Raw genomic sequence first — 27,026 nt, 5'->3', positions numbered from 1 at the left:
AAACTTTGGTACAACATCAAATTAAATAAAAAGTACTGCTATTATTAAAAAGATTATGTACAAATTTAATATTAATCTATAAACTTGAAAAATATATAATATATTGCATTTTATAATATTATCCTAACTACATTATGTAACTTAAAGACACTTTATGTAAAAAATTGGCTGAAAAATGAGTAGGTAAGTTGAAATTGGAAGTAATATTGTATATTAATCAGTTTATAAACTATTCTTTTTTGACAGAATAGTTATATGTTTAACAATAAATGCCAATACTATTTAGTACCAAACATATTTTTATTTTCTGATTACTAGCCGTCAAAACATGAGGATGGTTTCTACTTCGACTTTAGTTTAAAATTTCTTTGTGTTACGCGATATTTTCGCCAATCCTGAATGGAATTTGATAACTCTCTATACAATGGATAGGATTCACTTTCGTGTTATATCAGTGAAATAAAGCCTTTATTTACTAATAATCAATTGTAATTACGAAGTTACTGTAGAAAAAAAAAATTGTGTCCGGAGTTAGCTGTACAATTGATCTAAATAAGTAGAGCAATTATTATGTTGTAACGATATATAGAATGTATTAAAAATTCATGAAAACTATTGCGACTCTTCCTGATCTCTCGTTGAACCTTGTTATCGTTCTGCATTCATTAGCATTCCATGAATATTCTAACAGTCTTTGGCTCGCTCCACTCAGTGCCTTCGTCACTCTCAAATAGCTGTCCCATTTGCCCTTAGAATTTCCTCTGTTTACGTTATTATTGACAAATTCTCTTCAGCGAGTTTGCTCGAAATAGTGGCCAAAATGATATTGATATCTAGTTGTTCTCGCGACTTTGTGCGCATTTATATTTATCTACTCAATTTATTCGTGATAATAAAACAACGACAATAAAAATGGGCATCAAAACTATGCTGTCTATTGTTCTATTACTAGATTAATAAATCAAATAGAAGGTGGCAGATTGAAAATATTTATAAATTGTTATTGTAACCATTTTAGGGTATCTTTTATTAATTTCCTTTAGTTGAACTACTACAGATTGAATTTATATTTAACAACATATCTATTCCATGAAAATTTGACCAGAGAGGTGACACATAAACCGACCGAATGAATCTAATTAATAATAAATTCATATTGGTGACTTGTTGTCATATATTATTTAAATTAAAATACATAATAAGTACATAATTATATATTATTTAAATTAAAGACCACTATTGCTAAGTAATTACGACTATCTCTATTTGTATTTATTGCCAATGAAAGAATTCGAGGTGACAAGAGTTAATACAATCTGATATGTAATAAATTTAAATAAGCCAAACAAATTATTTTTTACATATTCTTACATACAAATAATAAATTAAAATTAATTTGTAGGCCGATATCACTTAAAATAAAAATTTATTATTTTGTGTAAATTTTATATCTGTAATCAGTTTAAAACTTGTTTAAATAATTAAATTATACTGTACACAGTGACGATTAATCTTCAATTTCCAGATGAATAGATGAACATATTTGAGGTATATATTTTTGCATGACCCTGATGCTGTGCTATTCGCATATTCGGTCAAGAGATAAATAATGCAATTTTTTCTGTCTCTGTAACTGATGTTCTTCATGTTACGAGTTATCCAAGCGGATCAAACGAAACATTTCTGTATGTATTTCTGTATAAATAGTATGCGTGCACCAACTTCTTCCTGCCTATCATTTCTGGGGGATTTAACATGAATATACCCATATAATATTTTTTTATTTTAACTATTCGCATTGTGAATTTTGTGACTAAAAACAATGATAATGAACAATGCAGTATCATAATAGCAATTTGAATATTTTCTTCATATAAATTGATAAATATAACATACCTATGTACCGAATATAATTTATCTAATTTTATATATTTCTACATACTCCTTAAATAATTAGAGATTCTTTATTTATACTTTATAAAATAGCCGTATCGTGTAACATAACAAATAAAATTATAGGTAGTATTAATTTGAATGTAATAAACGAAGTCAGATTGAAAGAAAATTGATTAATAGACTCTCAAGAGGTTTAGGAAGTTCAATTTAATACTTATTGTTAGTGCAATACTGTGTTCAATTATTTTTCCTCTTACTATCCTTGATGTGTGCCATGCAAATGGATTAAAGTGTACTTATTTTACTCTACCTCGGCAACACGTTCACGGTTTGCGCCAGTCTCTCTTTACAACTCAAACGTTACGCCGGCCTTTTCCAAAGTTTTTACTCGTACACTGGCGTGCGTCGAGTTGATAAACAAGCACTCGTAACACCATGCTAACTACTGTTTATTTACAAATATGGATCTAAATGTGTGTCGTACTTTGGGCTGGAATTGTAAATTGTCTTTGTAAATAATTGTGCTGCAGAGATGCAAATTAAATTGTTTGTAGAATGAGTGAGATCTGTCAATGATTGATCGTCGTGAACAATAACTGTTTGATGTGTGGTAATTGTGAAATTCTCATAGTGAGAGTAACGATCCTAGTACAATTAGGTTGTAATGATCTCTCGTGTGATGTTTATGTGTGTTGATGCGTATCACAGTTTCTTGTTGCACTATTTACGTTAGGTGAGTATTGTTGAATTATTGATTTTACTGATTATTTTTACAATTTGCTATATCATAGTTTTGATGACAGGTTCGTTCGTTATAATTTTACATAATTCTTCTCTGGAGTTTTGCATATTTAGTAATGGGATTTATAAATGTTAGTGTTTACTTTAAACAGTTACCTACAATGCGATGTAAATAGATAAGTACGTGTTTATAGAAATTAAATGTTTTTATATTTACCACTAAATACCTACTATTGTACAAGAATTGTTAATCATGCAACTATTTTATAATTAATTAGTCAAATATCTTGTCTATACTTCTCGGCTGAATACACGTCCCGAACGTGGGGGTAGAATAAAAAAATGCATATTCAATAGTGTTTAAAATTAAGTTTATTTTTCTAGATTACTGTAGAGTAATTGTTATTACGTACTGATTGATTATTGACATAATCGTTGTTTTTTTATACTAAAAAATACTATAATAGTTGTAGACGACCTCTACAGTACAGAGATGGGCATGATAATTTATTTAAATAAGGTTCTAAATAAAATTTTACAGTATGGTCAATTTAAGATATTTTCTAATTTACGTTTTGAGTTTTCTGGGTTGTAGCTTCTTTCGTTATATGGTTTTTCATTACAGCGGACCGGTCTTATAACTAAATTAAGGCCTTTGATTAATATGTATACAGGGTTTTATATTATTTATAGTAGACTTTTTAAAATGTACCATTTTTTGGTTGAGGTGTAATAAAAATAACAGTGAAATTGAAGGATAAGAAGCATGAAATCTTAGTCCGGAATAGCAACGTATCATCATATTTTCTTTTAAGTACATCTATGTGCACGACAAAATGGAGCCAAAGTTGTGTCGTAAATGGATTTAACACACAATGGTGAATATTTGATTATTTCGTATGTATCATATTGTTTGTGTTCTTTGTTATACATTATTATAATACATATACATTAATACTGTATACTTTATTAATATAATATTCATTACATATAGTAGTTTTTATAATAGAAGCATATGTCTTATGCCAATTGGATTCTCCTACTAGTCGTATTACGGGAATTACATGATAACGTGATGTGTACGTGTACTGTTCATGCATATAGTTGACGGGTACCACACATCGGCAGGTGGGCCGTCAGCTTGTTTGCCATTAAAATTATGTAACAAATAGACATATCAGGTCATTAAGATAATACTCTAGAACCTCAATAAAATAGATAGTACTGAATTATATATGCTACAATTTTTTTAATTTTATTTTCAGATTCTAGTACTATTCTCACAAGTCCTGTAGATACATATATGTATTGTTCCATTATATTGTATGAACTTCTCATACAGACTTAATTCTGAAGGTTTCAAAATACATGTTAAAAGTTATAAATATGTATTATGAATTTTATTTGGTATTATTTTCACTCATTGGTATACATTATCGAAGTCATACGGATCGCTAACGTCTTTAAAATATATTGTCTACTAGCTGTACCTGCGACTTCGTCCGCGTGGAATTTAACTTTATTTTCTAAAATAACTGTAGCCTAAGTTACTCCTTACTACATCAGCTACCTGTCAATAAAAGTCCCGTCAAAATAAATCCAGCCATTTGAGAGGTAACCCGGACCAAACATACAGACAGACAGACCAAAATTGTAAAAAAATGTTATTTTGGCGTATGTACCGTATTTATATTCATATGCATGTAATAAAAAACGGTTATTTTAACATTACAAACAGACACTCCTATTTTATTTATATTAATCCGAGAGATGGTAGGTTGTTCTTTCTCTGCCTCGTATTAAATAGGTATCCAGCGGAATATAGACATGTTAATTATTATGTTTACTGCAAGATGTACTATCTGAGACTACTACCAAATAATATCTGAGAGAGACCATGAACAGTCGCGAAGGTCTGTTATTTTATTTTGACGGCCTCGCTGGTGTAGCGGTTAAGTACACCGCCTTACTTCTGATGGTCGTGCATTCGTTTCCTCGCACGGTACAAACATTTGTAGTCATGAGTATGTTTGTTTGTATATGTGTGGGTGTTTTCTATGTATAATACCTATGAATATACGAAAAAAAACATGTATTTGTATCAGTTATCTAGTTCCCATAATATATAATACAAGCTTTAGCTAACATAACTTCGGGACTAGATAGCGCTGTGTGAATTGTCCTGATATATAAAAAAACCTAGCTATCTGTCACGCTAGATTTCTTAAGGGGTAGGTAGAGAACGAATCTGTATAGCTGCTTCAAAATCTGTATCTGCTTATATAGGGCTTGGGGAGAAATGGCACTATTTTAATAGCTTAAGTGAGTATACGTTTTCTCTATCTGTAATTATTTTTAATAATTGCTTTTATATTAAAGGTTATATATCAAATAAGGTCCTGACCTCTAAAATTATCAAATTATATGTGGAATAGAGCCTTTAAAACAGTTACATTATAATGTAACTAGTACTACTAAGGATATTTTGTAGTCTCCTTAGCGATTATTTTGAGCTCAAAATACTTCGTAGGTAATAATTTACCTGTCGCAATTTTAATCCACAAACACTCACGAAAATTATGTACTAATTATTTCACATTTTTGTAATTAGAACAACAAACAAGCTGAAAGCCCACCTGATGATAAATAACACCTGTGATATTATGATAATATAGTGGTATATGCATTAGCATTTAGGAGGACATGCCTCTCACCCTACTACCGAAAAACCTGAGATGGTTCCCATAATTCTAAAGAATACGATATTTTTAACGTTGGAAAAGATCACTTTTATATGCTAATAATATTTTTTAATTAATATTCTATATATATGTATACAGATATGTACCGAGAACCAAAATCTAATTACCTTTCCTCCCTTGTTTGAGATTTCTTTAAATTAACAAAAAACTTCCACATTTCTCATATTATTCTCCACTATCACTATTATTCATTCCATAATTTATATGCTAAATGTTAATTCTGTATAACCCAAAAACAACAGTCATATTATGGAATGCAAAAGATAAATTTATATTTAATCTATTGGATTTCATAATTTTATGTTAACATACACTACTTAGGACTGAACGTCTAATGTGCACTTCAGGCATAGTACTTAAGTACCTACATGTATCTTTCCACATGCGCGGGTCCATAGTTATGAAGGATTAATGTTAAGAGGGGTAAAGGACTCGTATTTGGTGAGAACAATAGGTAGATATACCGGCATAGCAATTAATTATAGATATATATTTGCAGGAATATTAATATACGGGACGAGGTAAGTCTAATTTCTATATATATTTTATTTTCCCGCGCAAAACCATTTTCTATAGTGAGACTTAAAATTAATAACAATCTTATTTCACCGAAGCCCTATAAAAATATTTAACTTATTAAATTGTAGTAAAATTTTGGGTTTTAGCCTCACCAGCCCAATCGAGTGGAAAGAAATGAAATATTCTCCTTTATAGGTTTAGAATGCAGTCTTATTGATGCTAAAGTATAGTTATTAGGAATATTGGAACCATTTTTGCGAATATTACGTAATCGAATGTTAGACCCCTTTTAATGAAACGCTGTATAAAATTTCTTTTATTTTGTTATATACACACAATAATTAATAAAGAGGCACCTACTTGTTATAGCGCAATTGAATTGAATTATGTAGGAAGACATTATGTTATAACATACCATTTAATATCTGTAATATTATTTTTCCTATATATATTCCTAAGAATACTTGTTTGAGTGATTGATCTATTTATATATAGGTACTTAGCTTTATAAATCGGTGGTCGGTGCCACGCAAGAAATTAAAAAAGATAATTTATTAAAAAACTTTTGTTACATTTTCTTACTGGAGTGGCAACCAGTCAATCTTTCTATTTTAATTAATGCTAGAAATAACTTATAAGCTAATTGAAATTGATTTTGTAGATAGGATAATTATTATTGATAACATATATTTTAAACACAGGTGAAGCACTGTATGCTTTACTGACTATAGCCTTTTCGGTCAGTGGGTCAATTGCCAAGGTTTCAGTAAATAAAAAAAAAAATACTGATACGAGGTAAAACTAGATTTTTACAGTTACGAATGACTTTATTCGATTCTTAAAAAAGCGCTTAACTTTATTACGATAGGCAATAGTAGATAAAATATTGAAATGTTTAAAATTAAAGTTAAATGGCGATGTTGCTGAATACCTTATAGTAACTATTACGAAATTATAATTATTATCAGACATAGTATAAATATATATATTTCTGGAACGCGGTGGAAACCTTAAAAATATAAACAAATCTATTATTTGTCAACTAAAAAGTCTTACAGCGAATAATAATAGGATTTCAATTGTGAGATTTACATATATATACAGTACGGGTCGTCCCCATTCTGTATTTTTGTCCGGATTGTGTATATTTTAGTTGGCATTATAAATGGACTTAAAAAGACAAACGCAAACTGTTTAATGTTTATAGCTATTTCCCAGAATTTCACCATGCTGAGTTTGTTATCTACTGTTCCCTTGGGAATTTTAGGAAATCACTTCTAAGTATTCACTTACGTTATTCATAAACCTTTGTTAGAGAGATGTCTACAAATACAGAATTTAATGTTTACGTAATCAGTTTCTCTTTTTGCTGAAATAAATAAAAGAGTTGAAATTGAAGGTCTCGGTGGTGTAGGAATTTAGCATACTTCCGATTTCCGATGTATGCTGGTTCAATCTTAAAAAATAGAAACCTTTGTAATAATTTTATATCTACAAACTGTACTCAGTTCAAATTTACTTCTACTTATTTGATAAAATATCACCTTCATTACTACTAGGTAATTAGTAGTGATGTGTAAGTCATTTATAGAGATTCCGGGTTTTTTTTTATATCAGGATACATTACAAACTCGTAATTGATGGTATTCATTCAAGTGTAATTGTATTCTATGCTTTCAAGGGTATCAAGAGGTATTTGGAATACCGGATCTTGTTCTTGTACACCTACACCATAGAAATTGGACACAATGTGTGATACAACACACGAACTTGCTATGGCTACACGTCAGGCTGGAATGGTCTTTCAATTTAGAGCAAACTGTTGAGTAACTCTACATAATACATAGTGTACTAAATGCTTAATGTAAAATTTTAGTGTTAGCGAATAACTATCATTGCGTCTCTGACTTTAGTTTGTACTTAATTGGAATTTAAACGTACATAAAAGAGTGTGACTTAATGAAAAAAAGAGAGTTCGTGATATGTTTTTATGTCTCCTGCATTCATTATCCAGTATAGGCTGAATAATCCTTTATTATTGGTCATAATTTAAAAAAAAATGGAGAGTTATGATTTGTAGGAAATCTACACTTATTTACGACAAAAGAATGCGATATTATTATATCTATTAGAGATTATTATTATTATTTTATATTATTAGATGTATATATAGAGCAAGAATATTTTCGTTACAACGGAGAAATTAAAATAGTTTTCCTTAAAGATTCCAATATTGACAGTGAAAGCGACATTTCCTATAAGCTTCTAGCTGCTAGGAACTCATCTCTGGCACTTTTCCTCAATACATTTCAATGCTATGATTACAAAACCACTTGCCGAATCAATAATAAATTGTTATATGTACGTTTGTTAATAAAATCACTCATAAACAGCTGGATAGAGTCAAATTATATTTGGTACACAGTTAGATCATATCCTAGTTTTTTTATATCCTAATTTATGTAGTAATTCTATACAATTATATAATTACGAATTATCTAAAAATATTCATATCATTTTTATTACACCAATTACACAACAGTAAAATATATTATATACCTTAAGGGGTCTTCCTATGTGACGGCCTGTTTTTTAGGGATATTTTAGGATTTTTTTCTACGACCAGTAAATATTTAGAGCTTCAAGTTTTTTATCATTTATTAACACATATTTGGACAGTATAAATATAAAATTTCAGCTAAAAATATTCAGTCAAACTAGAGTTACAGCGCTTTGAACACCCCCGCCTCGAAAAAAAGAGCTCCCACTTCCTCCACGATTCCGGCTGATCGGCTTATCTGAAAAAAAAAAAAAACGGCGTTTTAATTTGTAGGCTTAAAAGCACGGAATGACCTATAATCAAATGAATATAAAAAAAATTGGATTTTTGATAGACATTTGAAATAAAAGCTAGAATTAGGCGTTTTTTTTTTGTTTTTTGCTATAAAAAAATCGAAGTTTTGAAAATTTTCGATTGATAATAGTTCATTCCATGCGTTTACATATATTGAGTGTGCCCTGTAAATTTCAAGTAATTCGGTCCAGCCGTTTCTGAGATACAATGGAGGAAAGTTTGAAAAACACAGTTTTGAGAAAAACGCGTTTAAAGTTTCAAGTCCGTTAAAAACTATTAAAATATCAACTTACTCTCAATCGGCGATGCCTGGTCCATAGAGTATTCCTTCCTCTTCCTCGTGAAACTCTTTTAAAGCAGATTGTTCAGCTCTTGAGTCAATCCTGGCTTGTTTAACGACATCACTTACGCGCCGCTCAGAGCGTAAGATTCGCTTTTCATCCCGTTTCTCAACATACGCTTGGGCTTCACGACCAACAGGGCATCCCATAATCGACATAACTTTTAAAATACCTTGAAAACCTTCATTAAAGATAATAACTGCTAAGTAGCTAGCAATTTCAACAACTCACACTCACACGATAAAATAATTTTAAAGCCTAGGCCTCGGAAACTTGATCGCGAAATAGACACGTCACTTTTACAAGTTTTACATATAACTATTTCAGAGATTGCAGCAAATACAGAAACAAACTCCAAAATGCAATATGCGAAATTCGAAGCGATGGGAACATTCATGTTCATGTTATTTTTAAGTTTTTTGGCCGAAGCTGATGTAAATACCGTATCATTTTGGTGGGTAAAACGGTTTCCACTAAACTTTCTTTTTTTACTACGACCAGGATGAACATTTCCACTCGTACTTCCTTTCCGTCCACTCATTATGAAAAAAAATAATTTGTAGCTGTTGCTCTCTTCGAAGTTCAACCAAGACTAAAATAACTTCGGTAAAATATTATAACAGTAGAAATTTCTGTTTAAGTCTGTAGAAACGTGTCTAAACTTGTATAAACAAATATATTAATAAAAGGGAGGCCAGGTATAAAGCCGACGGTACACAATTCTCTAACTGCCAACTCACCGCTCCGAACCGCTCTTTCTTTTACCTGCTGTATCTTTAAAACGACTTCGAATTTTCTAAAATCGCTTTACTACCGTATTCTAGACATGTTAAGGGAGCAATTTATGAAAAAAAAAAAAAATCGATTTTTTCAACCCATCACATAGGAAGACCCCCTTAAGATTGTAATTTGTCTACTTAGATAAATTACAATAAAATATTTACAATTTATTCAAAGTATAAGTGATACGGAATATCACCGAGTCACTTTATACTTTGAATGTAGTTTATTGTGAGAAAATAACGAAGAATACTACTAGACTATTACAAGCTATTTTCTACTATCTGTGATTAATATATTATTGACAATTAATAAAGGCAGATAATAATCATACACATTTATAGAAATTGAAGCACATTTATATACGCAAGCATTATGTATCACTGACTTATATGTACTATTGTTCTTCCCAAAGGTTGACTGGTAAATAATAATAGAAGCATCCGCCGTTCGTATCATATTTTATTTAGATGCATGCCGTCCAACTATGCATAAAATGAATCAATAGTATGTATAAATAAAATAGAAATGAAGTAAATGATTGATAGAATGCATAGGAAGTGAAAAAGTTGTAAATAATCAATTAATGACGATAATTCGACATAATAATAATACAAATAAGACAACAAGCTCAAATATTTTAATTTTAATGTTTATATAATAACAAAAAGGTACCTAATAATATCTATTGTTTTTTTATGTAAAAGTTAAGCTATGTCTGTCTTCTTGTTATCTATCAATCCATTATCATTAAGATCCGTCCATATGCTTACTAGTGAAAAATCAACAAACAGACAGATCGACACATAGACATTTTTACATTTAGTTATTCTACTATTATTATGACGGCTGCGGTGGTCAAGCGGCTTGGGACATGGTCTTACCACAGATAACATAATATTACATAGTCTTACTTTCCGAAGATCGCGGGATCGATTCCTCGCACGACACAAACATTTGAATTCATGGGTATGAATGTTTGTATCGTGTATTGTGAATTGTCCTGAGATGTTATTACATAAATATTTTGTCTATGCTATTTGTATAGATTTGTCGGTTATCATATTGATATCAAGTCAGAAGAGAATTAAGTATTGCCTTTATTAGAGAACGTGACAAGTTTGTTTAACAAACCGGCTTACTTGAACCCATTGATTGTATAAATAGTTTTTGTAGCGTAATCGTGAGCTCCGTTTTTGTAATGCTTTAGTAATTGGGTATTTGTGTTCCAATTCTAATATCTACTACAGGTTTAAATAATATGTATAATGCAGTCAATGTTCTACCGGTTTTATTGTAATGGATAACATTATTTAATGATAGTGGCTTGTAAATTTTAGAACATTCATCAGGCAAGTCAATGTTTACTATATAAGTTTTCGTGGTAATTTGAGTTATATCCCTTGGTGTATTAGGTATATATCTACTTTTAAGCTATAGTATCTGTATATTCAGCTTGTGAAAAGGTTTCATTTAAGATTTATGTTATGAATTTGTATAATAAACAGCTAGTGAAAAATTCTTTTTGAAGTTAAAATGAAAAATAAACTCGTGATGATCGACTACATCATCATCTGCTTCTTCCTTATATCATTTATTTTGGGTCGGCTTAATATATTTTTCTCTTCCATTCATCCCTGTTCGTAGTCATCAGATTATTTACTCCCTTCCTTACCATATCATATTTCACACAGTTCATCCATTTCTTCCTTTGCCATTATAACCATCTACATTAATATGTAACACCTTCCTTAAAATATAAAAATACATTTGAAAAACATTGCAGTCATCAAAAAACTTCTCTGTTCTGCAAGTACGACATACCTACGTCTTTCGCTAACGCTAATAGTGGCGTAACAAACACATGAACAGAATAATTACGATCACTTTACTACTTTTCGACATTATTACATGTAGTCGCGAGACCTGATTCTCCTTGTACTGGATTGGATACATAATAATACATATAAATAGTCGATTACATTAAGAGTCGTTGAACAGAATACAGATATAAGCTTACGATTTATCCAGTATTGCTATACCTACCCTTGTTTCTATATAAAGACTACATAACATAGTAAATTTTTACTGACTGTTGGCTAATATTAGCACTAATTTATATAATTGATATTTTTATTTTATTTTAAATACTAGAAATGAAAATAATCTTTATTCAAATATAAATACTTTTGATATACCTACTGCCAAGTGTATATTTAATATTTTGACTGTGATGAAGTCGTGCTAAATAGTAACAACAATTGTTTAAAAGAACGACCAAGGCACGTTTACCGCTCGTTCAAAAGTGTTTCAAATTAAATTAATATTTTTTTTATTTATAAATCAATCGATCATATCTTGAATAAACATAACCGATTTGTTTTAGAACAATGTGAATTAGGTTAACCTAATTCACATTGTTCTAAAACAAATCGGTCAAGGAAAGTCGTGTCGCGTAGTAGTAAGAAGTCGTGTAAAAAATTGTGTCTTGTTGTCACATTGTAGTCCTTGTTCTGTCTGTTAATGATTGCTTGCGAAGTCATTACACTTACGTTACGATAAAAGCCTTATCATCCTTGTACTAGATACATAAAGAATATTCTGTTTGAGGATAAATAATAACATATATATAAAAAAGTTTTCAACTTCATAAATTGTAAATAATCATTAAAATCAAATAACGTTAGGAACTAAAAAGGTATGTATGAAGCATTTCATTTGATCTTAAGTCTCGCCTACAGCAGTAGAAGACAGATGTGATGATATGGTGTTTGTATCTTTTCATGAGATGAGTCATTGCATACCTACGTCAAAACGTCAAAACCTGGTAAAGTCCGGTCCGATAAATGGTTTGGGACAAGTAATATACAAAAACAGATATTTACTTTCTTTACAATAAATCAAATTAATTAAATAGTGTAAGAGAGTTTTGTTAGATATGATTGTGATTAATTTTTTATTTGATGAAATCTCAACAATTGCGGTAGTTAGAAATATAGTTTTAGTATACTCCTAATATTTAATTACACAGATTTCAGATTATTTGTTCTTTTTTCAAACAAGTTCAGGATTAAACTAAATAACAGTATGTTTAATATTTATATTAAATCTATGACGTTTGTCTGGAAATCTACCATTTTTATTACCATGCATACTAGGACCATAGATAACATAATATTACATACTACGACATTCGACGCAAATGACAAACTATTGTCGTGTTACCCATCCTTTGTTGTCTTGTTAAGCATAGTTACAGGTTCATAAAGGTGTGTATCTTAATAATTCTAAATTCTGGTCATATCTCTATCATATACTTGAATGACATCAAAATGATTTAAAATTCATTCTTTAATACTCTGTACAAAGCATACGGTTGAAAGAAAAGAAAAGTAATATTTTTTTAATTAAGTGGAATGGCAAACAATCTGACGGCCCACTTATACTAGATTTATAATAGAAAATGGTAACCATCTCACATGAACAGCATTTGAGACATCACGTTATCATATACCCTTGATAGTCATATGTTGCAATTCCGGAGAACTACGATGTCCTGAAATTTCACTAGTATACCTCTAGTAAAACCAACACATTTCCCTTACGAATGATTTAATTATGTAAGGCTACAGTGACCCTGATTTGAATTGTAAATGTACATCCATTAGCTAATATATAGAGTCCTTTTTTGTATACATAATAGTGATTATACATAGTTATAAAAATATTAGTAAAAAATGAACATGAGTTTAAAAATAGTTTAATATATATCTTCAGGTACATATTATTGCATTTTAATTTAATTTAATACTAATTATTGGTATTTTATTTTTGTGCGTGTACGTATTAACATTAAATATAAGAAATCTGTATTACTATTAAAATGGGTAAGTGCGCCTGATAAAAGATAAATCATTATTAAATTATTATTATTATTATGTTATATTATAATAACACTGCAACTTTGTACTGAAAGTGTCCTAGCTTAGTGATTTAACAATTCGCTTAGAACTTGACATCAACAATTCGTTGTCTATAAGTACTCCTATTTTTATTTTATTTGATGATAATGTAATGGTGTTTTCGACTACGGTAACGGTTTACGCTGGCGGCGGCGTGGTACATGTGGAGGATGGACATGAGGTCAGGTCAGTTAGCCCGATATATGAGGATGGTTTCCAAGATGAACCGTATGGAGATCAACATAACGTGGTACATTGTTATCAATACCATCAATAGTCCATATTGCTAATCTCTTTTCCCCTAACTACCCCTAAATAAAATTTATCTAACGAAATAAGGGCATGTCAAGTACTGCGTTTACCACGACGACGACAGTTGGGGTTGGAGATGACTACCTCATCTGAGAATACTGTTGTCAAACCAAACTTTATACCTACAGTATAGGTGTTAAATGGTAAAGGCCCATATTACTGGAAGCCGAAAATGCTAGAAAATTTCACGGAAACTCGTAAATAATTTGTTTTACGTCGGGTTTAGTTTTAAACTTTAAAATTAGTTTTACCTTGACCGACGTGCATGTTGTATTCATACCAAATGAAATTATAATTATGCTAAAAATATTTATCGAATGTTCGCAGTGCTGTATCAAATGTATATATACGAGTATGCATTTTTTTTTAATTAGATCTGTTTGTGCAGTAAATATTATAGGTAAATGTCAGGTTAATAAAAAATATAACATCTACGTCTTACATTTACTGACACGTTAATCTGCATTTCAAAACACTAATTAATGTAGTCTCATTAAAGTTTTCCTGTGATAAAAATGAAATATTAATACTTTATCAAGGTAAACTTTGTAACCAATCGTTTGAGTGTCTAAAATCTTTATCTCAGGTAAAATAACAGTTAAGCCGTTCACTTTGACATCTTAGTCCTGCGGAATGGCAACGCATAAGTTTACATGATGACGTGATGTTTGTGTTCTTATTCGTCTATATAAAATACGGTTGTCAGTTTCCATCAGGTAGGACGTCAGATTCTTTGCCATTCCCGTCAGATAAAATATAAATTAATATTAATAGATGTCGGGCCCATGGAGCCTAGAGGCCAAATTGTTTTCGACGTGTATTTTAGCGCGACTCAACGAAGTTGTGACCCGAGAGCTGGTAGCTTCTTTGCGCAGACGGTAAGCATGACTATTCAAAGAGCAATGCTGCTAATATCTTTAGTATATTGCATTTATTGGATTACAATGTTTTTTTTTGTGAATGAAATGTAATTGTTTTTGTCATATTAGTAGTTCATTCTGTTTAAGTAATAACTTAGTAATATTAAATTAATTTCAAATTTGAAAATAACAACCTAAATCTTCTTATTAAGACTGTTTTCCGGGTCGGTAGTGATTTATTTTTATGCGAAATAAATACTTGTGAAAAAGTATAGTCACAATTACGAGTTATGTCAATATTTGGGATATTTCTAATTATTAGGTTATTCTTATTAATTAGAGTCGGCAACGCGCACGTGACCCCTGTTATTACAGGTCTCCATAAGCTATGGTAACCGTTTACCATCCAGATGCACCGTATGCTTGTTTGCCACCTACGTGGTATTAAAAAAATAGCTGATCTACTTCTGAAACGAAGTGTTAGGAAAAAAATGTTAGTTGAATAGGTATATCTACAAATTGTACTACGCATATGTATTCCTATAGAATGAGTCAATACAATTTTTACATTCCCGGGGTAGCAGTCAAGGGGGTTGGATTGTGTAATTAAAGGCTGCGAAGTAATCAGAAACACTCGTGACGAATGGCCTCCCGATGGGATCGCTGCCTCCTTTCTCCTTTCCCTCTTTTTTCCTGATTTCCACTGTCCTCCAGTATAGATTGATTAGTTTTGTGGATGTTATGCTATTGGTACGGTTATTATCTATTAATGCATATAGGAAAACTGTAACACTGTATTTAATGAGAAAGCTGTTACTGGGAACTTGATTAAGGTAATGGAACCTAAAATAATATAATAGTTTTTAGTTTTACGGTGTGCTAAATCGCTATTACACGGAGGTAGTTAAATTCTTTTTTGCTGTGTTTATAATTTTGTATACGAAATATTTGAATAATACATAACGTAATTATAACTACATACTATATATTGACTCATTGTTGCAAAATAAAATAAAAAATATGTAACTGCTACTCCATACTAGCAAAGGTACTTATATTTTTTATTTTAAAGGCTACTCCACTTGCCTTTAATACTAACATTCTCCATATACATAGTTATATGTAAGTATATATATGTATATATAGGCGTGCCTAATGTTTGATGTTGATAATTCAATAAATCTGAATCGGAAGTAACGCTAGCAGCTAATGGACGACCGGAACAAATAATTCGTTTACCTAATAAATCTGGCTAATCACGTTACTTTTGTACAGTCGACAACATAAATATTAATAGATTACATTACACATACATACATATTAAAGTTTTTACTAAACGAATACTAAAAATAGGAGAACTTTATATTCTATTTGTAGTACATGCATATACAGAAGAACACTATTTATTTATTAATTAAAACTTCAATTTATAGATACTTAAATAAAGGTGCATTTAGAGGTAATTTCTCGCAGTCATCAAACAGAGATTATGTGGGTATCAAAATTAATTATCTAAACAGTTTCATGTCAGTTTTTCTCATCTCGAAATCATTCTGTCTGTCTGAGTCTGAGACCTACATAAATAAAGATATTTTGAATTTTGAATTTTAAACAAAAATATACTGTAAATCTAATTATTAACGAGTAATAGCCACTAAGCAGCTTGTTTAGTAAGCTGTTTCGGTTGTAACATGCAAATTAGGCGGTGAAATTACACGATTAGGGGCATGATATCGTAGTTATTTGAAATGGAAACGCATGAGTGGTATCATGGTTGTCATACAATAAAGTGATGACCGTATTGCTGTCATGTATATAGGCGACGGTTACCGCTTACCATGAGGCGGGTCGTCAGCTTGTGTGTCATTGCAATTACATTAAAAACATAACTTGTATTCTATTTTTATAAATATGAATAAATAAATAAACCTCGACAACGAACATAGTGCCATCTAGTCCCACGGTAAGCAGAGCCTGTGTTGTGGGTATCTACTACACAACTGATATAAGTACTTATATATTTTTTTGTAAATACATACACAATGTATATATAAAACTCCCATGCCGATATAAACAGTCATACTCTTGAATACAAATGTTTGAACTGTGCAAGGAATCGAACCCGCGGCCATCGGATGTAAAGAGGTGTGCTAAACCGCTAGACCACCGGCGTCTATACATATCTATGATGAGTTATTGCACCATAAAATCTTAAGTTGCAATTTCCTGATGAGAAATGCTTTGGTACACAATGTTATAAGCTCATTAACAAGGTGATCCAAGTTATAAAATAGAAACATTAGAAATTAGATGCTATTACGCAATTAAAATTAACGATCTTGTTACAACGACGAAAATTAGATTAAATGTAAGTTAAAATTTCAAGGGTTAATTTTCGAGAGGGGATTTATGTTGTTTACAAGTATTTATAGAATTTGTACAAAATCTGAGTATTTACCTCCTTACATAGATTTTGGTTCCAGAAATACAAAGGTACTTTATCAATCAACTTTTGAGATCTTCAAACTTTTATATGGCTTTAAGCATAAAATACTAGAGGTTATTATTGTATTATTTTCAGCCTGTTGTGTCCCATTCAGGAATTATTTTAACACACTTGTTCCATCTAGATGTATTGAACTTGGTTTAAAATTATGATCGTCTATAAATAAGTGGTTTATTTTATTTATTTATTTATGCCTTGAATTCCATAATGTTACAGTAGATGTTAGGTTAACATTCAACAGATCAATTATGGAGGTAAGTAGAAGAGAAGAGAGGAGGTCGAGTTATTTATTTGTTTTGTAATTATAATACTTAAACTGCAATATAAAATGAAATAATATATATAAAAAAATGTTAGCTTTATTATTTCTATCAAAATACTTAATTAACACAATACTTAATTAATTATGTTATGTTATGTTACATATTTAGAAACAGTATACTAACATTTTGTAATTCATCTTTAAAGATCTCGTATATATTTTTTAATAATAAACTGTCAACCCCACACAATTACGTAAATAAATTTATTGTAATCACAATTTTCAATTGAAAAGCCGTACTAAAGCGTTCATAAAACATTCTTTTTGTCATTTATTTTGGCACAATACATATATACTAGTTATCAAATATAACTATTATTAATCGAGAATTTACATTAAGTTAATATAACAATCGCGAACAGTGCCGAAATTTAAACTGAGCAAATAATAATTATTACAAAACTTGTTGACAGGATATAAATCTGTATATGTGTATAAAGACTGTTGAGTTTGTATTTATGGGTAGGTGTGTAAATATATATATGTGTGTTTTTGTAGTTGTCTTCTAATATTAAACACAAACCTGAAGTTATTACAGTACCTTGTTATTAATACCATTGAGGGATACTTTATTTCTTCATTACGAAATCAGCAGTTAACACCGACGTCCCAGTGCGGCTTTATATGTATAAATATAAACATGCAAAAGAATTTTCTTCACTTACCTTAGTTACCTTGAACTAATACATTATATGTACCCATGATTACAATAATTAAAACTAAATATTACGTTGTCATTAAAACTATTGTGAAGTCATGACGAGACGAAAACTATTTGTTTGTCTGTTTGTGTTTTTTATTGATGATAATTTAATGGTGTACCCGCCTTCTCTAACGGTTTACGCCGGCAGTGAAGGATCATAAGTTAAATATGAGGTCAGGTCAGTTAGATTATTGCGACGAATTAACCAGGAATTTATCATGATGGTTTCCAGGGGGAACCGAGTGGAGGTCAACCTGACATTACATTACGGTACATTGCTAGGAGTAAGGTCATCAGTCCACATTATCAACAATCCCCTTTCCCCTTTCTGTTTATGTGTTAATTTAAAAAAAAAAAACAGCTGGAGTAATTGCGATGAAATTTTCACAGAATTCCTTATGAAATGTGAGTCCATCTCTAGGTGAAAGATATCTGAAAAAAATACAGCCCAAAGGAGGAAATTAATTAATTTTGTGAAATATTTAATAGGCCACCTACAATTTTAACTTATTAATTCATAAGTCAAATAATAGATGACGTTGCACGGAAGCTTTTTTTAATGGTCAGTATTAAAATAGATATATAGTATAAAAAATTGTATCCAAAACACTGATCATACTGATAGTAATAATTTGGAAATGTATTCTAAGTAAGTCAATGGCAGCCCATTATACAATATTAATGTAATCAAATAGAAAGTGTTTGTACCCATTGAATAAACTATGGCAATGTTACGCTACTGTTTAATCATATTCCAGTTAGTGCAGCCGACGTGAGTACCATGACAAGTGGATTGTACGTCTTTTATAACTTACGTGATATAAGCATACGTAATATTTTGATATGACAACGAAAAACGTTATATATTTAGCACAGCACAGTTCTGTGCTGTGCTAAATATATAACGTTTTTCGTTCTTCTGTCGTGTAGCTATTTAGCACACCGCATTACTTCAGGGGATCGCGAATTAAGCTAATATATCTCTTCTTACTTACTGCGTCTACTTAATTGTATGTAATATGTTAAATATTTTATATAATATATAAAGTACTATCTTTAGACTACTTATACAGGTTACAGAAATATATAATTTAAAAAAACACATAAATAAAGAGCTGACAATCACTTTTTATCTTATGAAAATGGAAGTCATTCAAGTCTTCTATCACAAAATTATGTTGTCATAGGAAATTATTGTAAAATTGTGGGAAATTGAGAGAGCTCCGACTATGCGGAAATAGGGACGGGGAATAATCTTTGCATTTTGTGTTGTTCTCTCAAACACACATTGAAAATTTACTCAACAAATAGGTTTTATTTGCATGTAATCAGCAATAGAAGATTATATTTACATCACGCCCATTACGATGCTATATAAGCAGACAATCATGGATATGCAAAATACACACGTATGTAGAAAGAACCAATTTTTTTTTTGTTTTTGTATTTAAATTATGTAGATTCGCAATAATAAAAAGAAAGTATAAAGAAAATAATAAAAGAAAGATATACAGAAGAAAATCTTTAGCTATGGTATATTAATAATGTAGTTAATCGGGTATCAATATATCTCAATAAATTTATGATAAATAAGGTATTATCTAACTCGAAGCTTCGACTAGATCACAGTAGTCGTGGTCACGAGCTGACTGGAGTATAGCGACATCAAACATATGGAACGTCCTTTAATGCTTTTATCTGCATGTAAATTAATAAAAAAATAAAGTTCAATTTCATATTAATTGCCCTGACAATATTGTCTGATTGCACAATTGTCGCAGACGTGCGACAATCCTTGTTAAATTGTATTTACTTAGAATAACATTAAAATTTATTTAAAAGAACAAAACGTAAGTTTTTTTTCATTAGTCTGCGTTCCGAATGAGTAGTAGAATAAGAAAAATAGACTATTCAAAAGTGCTTATATTAAGTATATTTGAATAAAGATTATTTTTATTTAAACAAATTTCAGTACCTTCGGTCAAGAAGGAAAAATATAGGAAGTCAAGTATTGAGTTCACCGCAATATCGACGAGTGACAATACCCATCTGAATACCCCATCTGGGATGATAGTCGTGACGGTATGTCGTGTTATCATCCCGGATGGGGTATTAAGAATAAGAAGCTATCATTGAATATTGCCACCGTCGTAACTTAGAATAAATACTTATCATTGTAATTGTTATTAGGCATAACCTTTATCTACTTTCAATTTGCTTATCATAATACTTTCGGTCGATTATAATTTGTAAACTAATCTATATTAGCATAATCTAAATATTTAATCGCGCGATCGTTCAGTGTAGTGTAGATTGGGCCTTAGGCCGGTGGATACTCAAGTTTATATCTATTATCTACTATTAGGTAAGTTTTACACACCTCATTATTATTAATTAATTGCTACCTTAAATTGACTTACAAAAATATAATTGTAAAAATACATTAAAACCTATAATATACTTGTGCCACCTGAACTAGTATAGTATTATACTGACTCCTAGGTATCACATAAAAACATTGATATACCAAAGTATTTTACCGGTAGCAGTTTAAAACATCTTAGACTTTTCAAGGGTTGGGGTTCAGAGTAAAACAAATATATGTAGGTATTTGTTTTTTTTTACATAATGGATGATCTTGGAATGGTGTGCATGTGCTAACGTTATAATCTTGGATGGTACTATTATGAGGATAGGGTCGATTAATTAAAATATATTTTTAATTTAAAATACGACTTCATAATTCTGTTTTAACAAAATAAGTAATGTAACTTAATCTTCATTAGTCTTATAATCAAGGTAAATAATACATAATTTATTTAACGATTAGCTAAAAAATATTTATTTTGCTGTCTTCAGCGAAAACAAATATTTGTTTTAACTTGTAAAGTATTTTGAGGATAAAATGCGAAGGATCGCATTAGAGCCACATTATGATACTACGTATGCGTTTTCATTCCGGAGGACTAAAATTTATTCTGTATTCTTATTATTAGGATACATAATAAAGTAATTATGTATACTACCCCTATTCTGTAATTTCACTGCCTTCAGCCATTCTTCAATCAAAATACAGTGTACAAGGAAAGTTGCTTGAAGACTGAGGTACCAATGCAGATGACTTTTTAAATCCAAATTCCTTTTTCCAAACATTTCAACGTACTTTTTGTACATTGCCCATCACTTGCAACTTGTCCACATGATATATGTCATCCATTGATAATATCTAATAATATCTCAGAACAATTCACACAGTGTCATATAGTCCCAAGCTAAGCAGAGCTTGTGTTACGGTACTAGACAACTGATATAAATATATGGATACATTTTTTGTAAATAAACACATATTATACTTAGAAAACACCCAGACGGATACAAACAATCATACTCATGAATACAAAATGTTAGTACCAGGAATCGAACCTGCGACCATCAGATAGTAAAGCGGTATGCTAAAACATTAGACCACCGAGGCTGTCAACGAAATTAATAAATGACAACAAAATATAAAGCACCTATATACAGTATCTATTACATTATTTATTTAGTCCATAAAATTGGCCGTAGCGCATAAAAAATGTTCACAAAAAATATTATTTATCTCAGCTTACTTCAGAATATATATTGAACTATATTTTTACACTAGTTTACATTATTATACTTTAACACTAGTAACCATTTTTAGAGGAATCCTTAACATACAAATATACAGTTTTAGCTTAGTCACGATTTTATAATTGAATTATACCTATGTATAGATATGGGCGATTTAGAACATATTTTAATTGGCAAGGCAGACAGACGAGAGTTTCTATAGTTAGGTAGATAAACAAACACAGCCGCTTTTATCAGTGTTATAAATCTTAATACGTTAATTGATCATAAATTTATGTGAATTATTGTTATGAATATTTATTTTAGACTGTCATTTTCTATTTTGTTGTAAAGTTAGGAATGCTGTTATCTCCTGAAAATAATATCAAGAACTCAAATATTTTATTTTTAAAACATATCAATCAACAATATCTTCTAAATAAAAAATATTTTAATCATTCAAGCTATGCTAATATATTCGCCCTAACATGATTTATGGTCTAATTGTCAAAAAAAAAACAAAGTTACATTTTGTAAGCAGTATCAAATAGTACTATAATTCTGAAAGAAACAGATAATTATTCGTTTGTATGTATCTATGAAATGATTTTCTCAACTGTTCAATCGACTCTCTATTTTTATGTAGAAAGTAGGCCTATAAAAATATCAATAGCCGACAATAACGTTATATATTGTTACAGCATCTATTTTTATATCAATATCTATTTTTGTAATGTGCTATTTCAGTTTCCAGTCTAAATTACTGTATAAATCGCCTAAGAATATATAATGAAGACAATGTATATACTACGATATGCAAGTCATAATTTTTTTGGTCATTTTTTTTAACCAGTAATTAAAATACTATGTACTTTTGACATATTAAAAATACTCCGGTTTAAATACTGATACAGGTAAATAAATATAAATGCAACTTTTCAAGAAGGAGGTATATATCTTGGTATTAGGTACACCACAACATCTCAAACAGATATGACGCGCTCTTCATCCAACTGCGGCTGCACCCCGTGCAATAATGTGAATCTGTGTCGCATTACGTTTTGCGTGGGAAAATAAAAAAACTTCTACAGATATTCTATTCTTCATTTTTTTATGAATATAACTATATAATATTATCTTATCTGTACTATAACGAACTTCAATATAATATAGTACAACCCGATTATTAATACTGCCCCCATTAACAATTAGTTACAAAAGGTGTATTAGTAATGGAAGTTATTGGTCGACTTACACGCAATACCTCTGTAAACTATATCCCGGGTACAGTATATTTTAATTATTTATTGTAAATATTTTTATTAATTCATGTATGTAATTAAGCAATTATATACATACATGAAAATATACTATTTGTGTTTTTTTTCAATACAGGTTCTTATATTATATAAACAAAATAAACGATGGCTGCCGTCTCTTCTGGTATGTCGCCCAAGGATATGATTGTCTGCACAACCACGCTTAATTGGTGTATTTTATATGCATTTTTTAAGCAACTCTACCTTATTTTTACAAACTTATATACTAGATAAGAATATAAAGAATTTATATGCCTTACTCTATTCGTCATAATTAGAGTTGGTTGTTTATTGTAAAACATAATTACATAAGGAATAATTTCTTTTCCACAAATAAAAAAATTAAAAAATAGTTCTATCAACTAGCTATATATTAATACATACTAGAATTGATCGTGAAACAAGTTTAAACAAATATTTTTATGATAGACTGACGATTTCTTAATGCAAGCATGTTGATAAGACAAAGATTAATATTATATGTATTTAGATTAATATTATCATTATAACGCACGTATCATCAACTTTAATCTTTACGGCTCACCGGCCTACAACTGTTCTCGCTTATTGTATTAAATATACGTACGTATTCACTGTAATAATATTTACTGTGAAATATTATACAAAAAGTTATGAAAATACTTAGGTGAGTGATGATTTTCATATACCGTTTGTAACAAAATACATAAAGTGTATATTATATGTATACAGAAAATATAAGTAGATCATTTATATTAATATGAATACGCGCGGTTGCTAATTTTTTTTTGAGTTTATATAGCTTATTAAATGAATAAGCGTATGTACTATAGATTTTATTTATATGTTGTTAATGTTCTTATATATTTTTAATGACATTTAACTTTTTCTTTTAAAGAAATAAAGACATTTTACTACCATAATGTAAGGTTAATATTATATGGCAAATTGTATATTGAATATATTGTTTTTGTAACCTATGTTCTAGGTATAAATATTAAAAAAAAATCATCAAAAATTAAATATGAATTGTCAGGTGGACCTCCATGCTGTCTCCCCTGGAAACTAACGTGGTAAATTCTTGGTGACTCTACTAGTGCACTGCCAATATATATATTAGCGAAGGCGAGTGCACCATACTATTTATCATTTATTTAAAAAATACATAGTACACAAGTGCTACTAAAAATGTATATATTTTTGTTTAAAATATTTGACATTGAAAATAATTGTAGTAATCTCAATATTAATGTACTGATAATCATTACGTTATGATAAATATAAACACGTGGTGCATGACGTAGACTTTTTTATATTTATTCGTTTCAGTTTGATAGGCCCCGTTCTTGATACGTGTGACTTGATGTTTAAGTATTGGAAAAATTATATATTATTTGAGTAAAAATTTAATTACAGCAACTCAATTAACATAATTGAGTAAGTCATGTTTGTTATACCTAGTATCCAGACTGATTTCTAATATACTAATTATGATATGACGAAATAATTTTAGAAATCAATAATTGTTGATATTATCAGTAAAATCCTACAAATCCTATTTTTATATTCCTATATACCTAGTTACGTCTATTACATACAAAATATTTCCCAAATGCGAGGACAATTTTCTTTCGAAACAGAAAAAAATATTTATCAAGTTTTTTATGTAATTGGAATGATAAACAAGTCATCTGATAGTAAGAGGCAACCATCGCCTGTAGAGAAAATTGGGAGCGGATGATACTTATCAATTAGACGATGTAAATTGTGCTATGTCTGCTATATTAAATTGGTTTTAAATTAAAATTATTAAATTCCAGCAAAACAAAGTATGTAAAATTTACACTTCCTAATGTAAGAACAATACACAGTTATTGCTTAATGATGAAATAGTAAATTTTGTTAATGATACAGTAATAACAGGGGACAATGGAGGCCCCATATTTCAAAATTGGCCAATAAACTCAGTTCTGCTGCATATGCAATTAGAAGAATTAGGCAATTAACAGACGTGGCGACGGCTAAACTTGTATATTTTAGTTATTTCCATTATGTCATATGGCACGCTGTAAAAACTATAAATACTATATTTATTTTACAAAAGGGAGTCATACGTTCTATTTATGGTATGGGTTCAAGAGAGTCCATTTCGTGGTTAAAGATTCAAATCTGGTTACTTTACATTTATGAGAATATCATGTATACACGGAAGAATTTAGAGAGTTGTAAAAAAATCAAAAAATAAACTAACTTTACCTAAATGCCGTCTGCACAAAGTCAGTAATTCATTGTATGGTAATTGCGTAAGACTTTATAATAAACTGCCAGAATCGGCACTAAATCTGACAGAGAGGCAATTCAAATCTTATATTAAACAATTTTTGTGTAAGAAAGCCTATTACAGGATAGACGAATTCATAGATGACAACATATCAAGTAAATTATTAGTTTATTAGCATACAACGTTATAATTTGTTTATCTCATTGCTTTCATGATTCAATTATTTTAGAAATATGAAAGCGTAGCGGTTTTTGTATTGATTGCCGCATGCATTCTTATTAAAATGTGAATCCCATAAGATGGCAAAAAACGTGGTCATCATGCTCACTAAAATGTATATACGATTGGGCTCCCTAAAATATGGTCGAACGCAGTGATGGCTGGCTCATCCGTCATACTCGTGAATGGGTGCTGCTTGTGTGTCTGCTTCAATCACTATGACTTATTTCCTCTTATTAATTGTTTAACCAATTGTTGTGTATTGAATGTTTTTCTATTTTATTATTTAATTGAATTACTGCTAATCGGTAGTTTGTATTCACACTTAAACTTAAATTATAAGTAAGAATAAATTATTTAAAAGAGCAACACACAAGTTTCTTGCTAGTTCTTCTTGTGATGAGAAAGCTATCCGAATGAGCGGTAGATTAAAAAAAAAATGTGATGACTATTCAAAAGTGCTTCAATGTAAGTTTATTTGAATAAATGATTTTCTATTCTATTCTATTCTTAAATTTAAACACTCCTATATATACCTTGTTACGTCGTGAAACATAGCTTTAATGGAAATGGCGGGGTAAAATAGGTTAAACAAAATTTTTATATACAGTCTACCTCTGGTAGAGAGGTGGAGTAGTTTAGTTTTTGTTTTAGTTTTCGCCTATTTCAGCTATAAAATAATTCGTAATTATTTGTTTCAGATAAAAGGATATAAAAATGGCGCAAGATGGAAACTCCACCATGGAGATGGGCACCAGTGATCAGGTATATGTCGAATCATAATTGTATTATCTATGCATCTATACATATAAATAAAATTCGAGTGTCTGTTTATAATATTGAAATAATAGTTTTTTACTACTATATATATAAATACGACATATACATATACGGCACATACACCAAAATAACGTTTTTTACAATTTTTGTCTATCATATGTCAGTTTGTTTTTGTTTCGGCTAATCTCTGAAATAGCTGGACCGATTTTGACGGAACTTTTTGGCAAGTAGCTGATGTAATAAGGCAATTTTTACTTTACAAAATTCTTTCATTTTAGAAAAATAGAGTTAAATAA

General features: G+C 30.0%; 1 protein-coding gene across 1 annotated transcript in view; it reads left to right on the top strand.

The window, feature by feature from the left end:
- Positions 1-2,254: 2,254 nt before the first annotated feature.
- Positions 2,255-27,026, top strand: part of LOC131853193 (venom dipeptidyl peptidase 4-like) — a 43,674-nt gene continuing 18,902 nt past the window's right edge. The window contains exons 1-2 of the mRNA XM_059204021.1: positions 2,255-2,629; positions 26,652-26,715. Coding sequence (XP_059060004.1) covers positions 26,668-26,715 — 48 coding nt within the window. The 5' untranslated portion in view covers positions 2,255-2,629; positions 26,652-26,667. The remainder of the gene's footprint in view (positions 2,630-26,651; positions 26,716-27,026) is intronic.

This window comes from Achroia grisella, unplaced genomic scaffold (genome assembly GCF_030625045.1).
Source record: "Achroia grisella isolate CSIRO2021 unplaced genomic scaffold, CSIRO_AGI_Agris_v1 utg900, whole genome shotgun sequence".
Lineage (NCBI taxonomy): Eukaryota > Metazoa > Arthropoda > Insecta > Lepidoptera > Pyralidae > Achroia > Achroia grisella.
This window is presented reverse-complemented; position numbering and strand designations above follow the sequence as displayed.